Raw genomic sequence first — 7,293 nt, forward strand, 5'->3', positions numbered from 1 at the left:
TCTGAAATAATTAATTTAAAAAGACCCAAAAGACAACAGGCACCTTATTGGGTTTCAGTCGTTTATAGAAAACATACCGTGGCCTAACATGACCTCTCTAGAAATAAGAATTTGAGAACCATACAGTAAAATCATATTCTTTTCAGTATAGGCCTAATCACTATTTTAATTTCATCGCTCCTGTACACGCAGATTGTTTAGCTTGTTTAGGCCACAAATAACATACACAATTTGTATCTCTCACAAACAAAAATTAATCTCAGCTATTCATTTGAAAAGTTATTAAATGAACCCTGTCTGATTAGTTTACTCCTAAAGCGTGAAACACTGGTTTACAATAACTAAAACTGCATGCAAAAATTCAGTAGCGCTTTGTAAAGCCTATTTTACACTAACGTTTATTGATATGCACTTTACTTCACTGTTAGGCAATACATGCCCGAGTTTTAAATACTTATTGTAATTTAGAAGACATATCCTCAGGTGGAATTAGCCGCATGTGAGGTCTGTAAATAATATGCTTGGTCGTCCGAATTTGCTTTGTTTTCCGGAGAGATTTTGTTGGCTTGCCATAGATAATTCCTCATGAACTGTAACATTGTTAATGAGACTGACGTGTTTAATCAACATCCGCGGGTGTGACCAAGTTTGGATTGATAATTGGGCCTATAACTGATTCAATATCAAAATAATATAACGTTCTAAATTGGATTAAAATCAACAAGTTACTAGTACAAAAAAAGGCAGGACACACAAGTTTTCTTTTGAAGCAAGTGTAAAACAGAAGATTTAATGACACTCGATAAAATACTGGTAGCCTATAGTCAATTGGCCAAGTTATGCTGGAAAGGAATTAAAACGAAAAAAATCTAAAAGGAATAAACATACAAACATGCGTAAAATGTAAATTAACCAATACATTCACTTAAATACGTTTTCATTCAAATTAGAGTGCCATTTAAAATACAAATGCATGCATCAATAATCTATCTTTGGCAGAGATGTAATAATAATAATAATAATAATAATAATAATAATGTAAACCGTAAAACATGTGTGTTATAATTCCCTGCCATGTGAAGACAGGATGATTGGGACTGGCTTTTCTGCCAGTATGGCTGGGGTATAAGTGTTATTTTTATATAAAATGTTGTACAGCATACAATAAATAAAATAGGTTTTGCATAGAAATGCAAGCCAGCTTCTTTACTGACCGATAGCTCAACAATGTTCTCAGCAAAACACTCAAAAAGGCAGATAATGCTTATCAAAATTTAAGTTGGGCCGTGTTGTCGGTTCTGTTTAGAAGAGCTAAGAAAACTGTGTCCCTTGCGCCAGGGTCTTTTCTAAGTCATATATCTCCATCAAACATGCTGAAGTACTTGCTGGCATTTGAGAAATAAAAGTAAGGCGCGCTACCTCCAGGATACACGACTGGCAGAGGCATTGGAAGCATGCACCTTCCGAGAAGATTATTCTCTTTATATAAAGCTGGGAGCGGTACCGTCTTTCCAATGTCACCGAAATCGCTATTCGGTCCCTCCAGTTCAGTAGACAGTTGTCTTTTTAATTTATTCCGTCGATTCTGAAACCAGATTTTGACTTGAGTCTCGGTGAGCTGTAAAGAGTTCGCCAGGCAAGCGCGCTCTGCGCTACTCAGATAGCGTTTCATGTCAAACGTAGATTCCAGTTGGAAGATCTGTCTTTTTGAAAATATTGTGCGCGTTTTCTTTTTCGTCATCAGTTTATTCTTCTTGCCGTTGTTCTTTTGTTGCGCGTCGTCGCAGCTGTCCGTGCTCTCGCTGCGCACGTCGACGGTTTTGAGCGCGTCCACTCTCCCATCTCCGTCTATGGTGACTTTATCTGAAAGCCAGGCAGATGCTATATTCGTTCAACAAATTACAGCACTACTAATAGCATATTATAGCAGCATATTTTGTGCCAAAAAATAAAATAAAAAAACAGTCTTACCAATGGCGTGCAATCTTGCATCTGACTCTTCTTTGCATGGACCCTCGCTCTCTCCGGGATGATGTAGACAGCCATCCCGACACACTACAAGCGAAGTCTTTGAATGACAGCTGTCAAAGTTTCTGCTGCTCGACTTGGAGTTGAGAATATTATCAATGGTGAACTTCAAAGAAGCGGGTCGACATGACGCTTCTTCCTTGCTCATATTCTCCGTTAGATGCGGGGTCCTTGTTGTCCGTGTCTTTTTTTTTTTTTTTTTTTGCCGTTCGTAAACTAACGTCTCGATTCTCCGAACACCATCGCTCCACGACGTGCAGTGCTGCTGCGTTCGCCTTGACTGTTAGTCCACTGACCGGAAGAACACGATTCTCCATCGTTTATTGGTCACGAGAATCAGACAGCACGGCGGCCAATGGCAGAGGGGGGTGGGAGCTAGAGCTCAGACCTATCCAGACATCTGGCACACATACTTTAATATATGAATCACATTGCTTACTGTTTTTAACGAGTGCTCTTAAGAAAAGGAAAGAAATTTCAGGTTTTAGCAGAGGCCGATTTTGCGGCCTTTGCCAGCTCGTTTGATGACGCTTGTGGGGTGTCAATTTGAGAAGAAAGGGATCTTAGGCTAGGCTATGAGTTTTTTTCAACTGAACTTTCAGTTCCCACTTAAGTTAATTATCACATTATTATTAAAATAATGGTTTAACTTCTTGCACGTCATTGGTGTGTGTTTAAGATTAAATTCCGATTTGCAACTTTGGTTATTTACCAAAGTTTCATTAGTTTTGTTCACACCCCCCCCCCCCCCCCTTTATTTTTATTTTTTATTTTTTTATTTTGTGGCAGTGCATTGTTTTTGGAAGAAACAAGGATGTTTTTTTCAACTATATCAGCCGTAGACTATAACAAAAATGAACGATGTCCCTCACTTTTTCCATTAGTGGTATTCAAGTTTTTTTACGTTATTTCTTCGTCCTTTAATAATTTATCAAGTGATTGTGTATTGCACCATTGAAAGCATACATAGACCATAATGTTATAATAAATATTTTTTATTGAACCCTTAGTCAGTCACCACAATTAAGATTTCATAGTCTTTTTCACCTTCTTAATCGGGAAGACGATCAAAATAGTCCCTGAAATACTTCTGTAAACATTATAAACTATAATGATATGATTTTGTATGTCTGAATATAATAAAATAATGTTGTCCCAAACAACATTATTTAAATAATATTTTTAGATCATTATTCTGTTGTCAAAGTGAATATGCCCAGTCGCGGGCCTACTTTAGATGAGAAGCATGAGATTTATTTGTGAACCCATGTAATATGTACATACATTTGACATAATTACGCATCATTCGTTTAAATTTGATTATGTAAACTGTACATATTGCATTCAACTGACTGTTTTGATTTAGCATTGCATTTTCTGTTGTGTTCGAAGGATGCGTAGGTATAAAAGGGCCTATTTAAACCACATCTTTTTCTTTGTGAATCATGATTACTGCATTGTGCTGTGAAAATTGGTTAAATTTGATTTACTAATTTAGAAAATACCCAGAATATCCAGATCATCTGGACACCCTTGGAAGTATCTTATTCATGATGATTGGTTTTCAAGCTGTCCCGTGACGTCCTCTAAACACATTCATCTAAAGTCTTGAAACCCATTTACAGAAAAATCATATTGCTTTAACGTGATTCGTTTATTTAATTTTATAATGTGAAAAAAGTGACAACTTATAAATCGGTGGTTCTGAATAAAAATATATTTGCACAAAGCAAGTGTTGCCCTTATTTGCATACAGGTGAGGGCCTCCATGCACAGAATACTATATAGACATAACAGTGGCAATTAACACAAACTTGTCTCTCTCGTGATCTTGTGATGGGTGTTTTCCTTTCTTTGGATGGAGCAGACATTATACTGCAGTTGCATGATCAGTTATTGCACCATTCAAAATCATTAATGATAATTGTCATTGGGCCACTATTGTCAATATACTGTATTTCAGTCTCCAAAGTTCAGACCAGGCCTGTCATCTGCGATGTTATTAAATTCATTGAATGAGCAAAGGACGATAACGGATAGTTCACTGAATTTGAGAAGCCCATGATTGGTGGCGAGACCGGAGACACGTTAAAACTGAGTGTCGACATGGGTGTCGTTTTATCGTGGTACAAGATGGGCACCCGTACAATCCGTTGGGAGTTGTGGTTGAAATTAACAGCCTCTAAATCCGCGGCCAATTGTCTTTTCCATTTGTTTCGGCGATTCTGGAACCAGATCTTCACCTGTGTCTCTGTCAGGTGCAGGGAGGCCGCAAGACCCGCGCGCTCAGAACTACTGAGGTATCTCTTCATGTCGAACGTGGATTCTAGCTGGAAGACTTGGCTTCTGCTGAACACAGTTCGGGTCTTTTTCTTCCGGGCCGATCCTGGCTCGGAAGTGTCGGGACCTGAACGTTCATCGAAGAGCTGTCGAGCGTCCTCACCCTCGTCAACCACACACTCGCTCGTTTTTCGGTCTACTGCTCCATCAAGAAGCTCAGAGGCCACGGGGGTGTCCCTGTCGCTGCGGCAATGTTCACTGGAATTGCGGGTTTCCTCTCTTGGACCTGAATGGTGATTGAAATGAATGTATAAGTGTTTAAGAATTGCACGTTTATTGTATTTGATCAGACAGATGTTGCCAACGCTCAAAAATCAAAAATCTGCTCTCTATAGCTTGTAATCTAGGCCCTTATATGTGCAATATTGTGTAGCCTATCCATTTATAAGCAGCCAACTCTCTCCCTGTGGCTTGCACAGCTTTACAGAGTTAACGAATCAGACAAACCAATTGCACTCTTAAGTCTTTATAACGAGTTTGGGAAGTCTTTCATTGCGACTCGGCAGCTCTGCACATTCGAGTTGCTTTTGTTGGTTTTACCTAATGAGGCTTAAAACTAATGTGGACCTGCCAGTGGCATAATTGCTGCTGTACTAACACGGAGAATAATTATTCATTTGGGAACTAATAATGAGCAAGTCAGCCTGTTTCCATTAACGAAAATCACAGCTCATTCGAGCTTGTGCACTCATTTAAATGAAGTCATCCATGTAGACATCTATGTAGACTGTTCTAAGAAATCTCTATAGTTTTTCCACTTATATGCTTCTTGATTTCTAACAATAACTGAGGAGTTTTGAACGATAAACAAGTCTGTGTATCCCGCAACTTACTCTCAAGGGGTTCCCGTCCATACCACTCCAGAGGTGATTGTGTGCTCCGACACATCTCTGTCTTGAAGCCTGTACTGGATACTTGACTGCATATTTCTTTCCGATACGCCTTAGTGCTGCCCTTAACAACAATCTCTCTGTCCATGCCATCGTTATCCTTTATAAGACGGACAGACTTTTCTGTCCTACAAGAGCCAAGTAAATTCTCGATAAAAAATGACGAGCCCCTGGATGTGGTGGAAGTATGCTGTTGTTGGCTTCTGTCATGCATTTCTCGTACAAAAATACCAGTTACAGCAATCGGCGGGTGATTCGCGAATACTTCTAAGCAAAGAGCAACGAATCCTTTCTCTCCGGATATCCCCGCTCAACCATCGCTTAGATGAAATCCTTCGTGCGTCCACGGCGCCAGTACACAGAGAAGCGGGCGCTGTAGTAGGCTAAAGAAAAATCCAAGTCAAGTCAAATGCTTAACAAGCGGAGGGCATTCTGCTATTGGACGATCACAATAGCAAATGGGATTACTCGTGAAAGGGTATTACCGGCTCCAGTTCGACATCGCTTTTGATCGTGCCTCAGGGTCGGTGGAACCCCTGTCACAGAGGGCTTTATGTGGGTCAATTAGGGAGCAAATCAAAATACAGATAGTGGTCCAGCGCATCGCGTCAGCTGGGGATCTCGTAGAATCGGATGCTGCTCCGTCTATTGGTCGGATGGGTCTCTACATCACAACGACGTTGCAGCAAACGCCACTGTTTGGCAGCGAAACAGCCTTCTTCGGGGCATCCCAGGATGTGTTTGGCTAATGCATTAGTCAAGTAATATTTAAACCACAACTAAACATTTTATTATAATTATTATTATTATTGGAACTCATGATGGTCTGTAAACACTAAACCTTTTAGACCATCCTTATTAGACGTTTATTTACTGACCCATGAAATTCATTAAATATTTTTTCGAGCGTTAACAGTAAATTGGAAAGTTCTTCGCCCTAACTACTCGAATCGGACAAATACATTATGCATTTGTTTTTCTTTTTAAATCTTAGTGATTCCCATTTGAGTGCATGTCATTTGCAATCATAGAATTTGCATCGCCATAGAAATAGAAAAACAGAACTTGCCAACAATTCTAAATCTTTGTTAAAGTTCATTATAAATATAGGCTACTTTTGCACCCCGTTCTGGAACGAAATAATCATAATGAGGTATTTAGGCCTGCACTCTTAGAAGATAAGGTTCTATATAGAACCTTAAAGGGTTCTGTCAAGCGCTTCATAGAACCTTTAATGAAATTTTATGGATTTAGTTTTAATTGATTAATTTGGTTTTAGTTCATTTTTTAATTTTATGAATTAAACCACTCGTAAACATAGTTTATCAGTAAAAAAAGCATGAAACATAAAAGTATTATGCAATCATTTAAGACATGTATCTACCTTTTTGGCATAAAGCGTTCTTTAAAACTGAGTCAAGAACCCTGTGGTTTTATATTGAATCTCTGCAGTGTTATTAGGCGCTATAAGGCATAAAAACAAAACCATGCAATGCTTCCAAAAGTGTAAATAGGTAGCTGTTACCTGATTCTTAAAATTGCTTTCATTTGGTGTAACGCGATATATTTCTTTTGGTTCTGGTATGTTGAATAATAAGTTGGACTTCATTTTAAAAGCCATGTGATTTTTATCACATGGCAAATAGGATGTTTAACAAAACATTTTTACAGCATGTTTGCAACACCTATAGCCTAATAAAATATAGCCTAATTAAATTAAAAGTAATTATAATTACTGAAAATAAAGTATAAAAAAAAATGTTTTATTGGTTTTATTTTATCTAAAATATCTGTGATTTGACTGTACCGCATCAGGACAGCAGTTCAAATCCTAGTTTCAGATAAATAACATACTATTCTGGCCTAAAGGAAACCCGTTACCTACATAAACTTATTTCAGTGATCTTGATTTAGCGAGGTCATAGCGTAATCTTCTTCCGTACTTTTAAATTAAATAGCGTGAAATTGAGTAGACTAGGCTACTTCTTCAGTTAAGTTAATAGGCTACATGGAAGATAAATACAAAACTAATACA

The 7,293-nt window shown here is 38.2% G+C and overlaps 2 protein-coding genes across 2 annotated transcripts; both read right to left on the reverse strand.

Moving 5' to 3' along the window:
- Window positions 1–762: 762 nt before the first annotated feature.
- On the reverse strand, window positions 763–2,690 carry hmx4 (H6 family homeobox 4). Its single transcript, XM_048195495.1, has 2 exons — window positions 1,972–2,690; window positions 763–1,863 (listed from the first exon to the last, which is right to left on the reverse strand). The coding sequence occupies exons 1-2, from the start codon at window positions 2,174–2,176 to the stop codon at window positions 1,352–1,354; spliced, it is 717 nt and encodes a 238-aa protein (XP_048051452.1). The 5' UTR covers window positions 2,177–2,690; the 3' UTR covers window positions 763–1,351.
- A 317-nt stretch (window positions 2,691–3,007) lies between these two features.
- On the reverse strand, window positions 3,008–6,381 carry hmx1 (H6 family homeobox 1). The gene is made up of 2 exons (XM_048196790.1): window positions 5,202–6,381; window positions 3,008–4,594 (listed from the first exon to the last, which is right to left on the reverse strand). Exons 1-2 carry the CDS (start codon window positions 5,470–5,472, stop codon window positions 4,002–4,004), a joined length of 864 nt encoding a protein of 287 aa, XP_048052747.1. The 5' UTR covers window positions 5,473–6,381; the 3' UTR covers window positions 3,008–4,001.
- Between the last annotated feature and the right edge of the window lie 912 nt (window positions 6,382–7,293).

Source organism: Megalobrama amblycephala, linkage group LG7, assembly GCF_018812025.1.
Source record: "Megalobrama amblycephala isolate DHTTF-2021 linkage group LG7, ASM1881202v1, whole genome shotgun sequence".
Taxonomy (NCBI): Eukaryota; Metazoa; Chordata; class Actinopteri; order Cypriniformes; family Xenocyprididae; genus Megalobrama; species Megalobrama amblycephala.

What these genes read in the sequence shown, in the direction of transcription:
- hmx1 (XM_048196790.1), bottom strand. Translation starts at nt 5,472, where the DNA reads ATGCATGACAGAAGCCAACAACAGCATACTTCCACCACATCCAGGGGC. An exon ending in TGGACGGGAACCCCTTGAGA is followed by an intron (nt 4,595 to 5,201) that starts GTAAGTTGCGGG and finishes ATCACCATTCAG; the next exon opens with GTCCAAGAGAGGAAACCCGC.
- hmx4 (XM_048195495.1), bottom strand. Translation starts at nt 2,176, where the DNA reads ATGAGCAAGGAAGAAGCGTCATGTCGACCCGCTTCTTTGAAGTTCACC. An exon ending in TGCAAGATTGCACGCCATTG is followed by an intron (nt 1,864 to 1,971) that starts GTAAGACTGTTT and finishes CCTGGCTTTCAG; the next exon opens with ATAAAGTCACCATAGACGGA.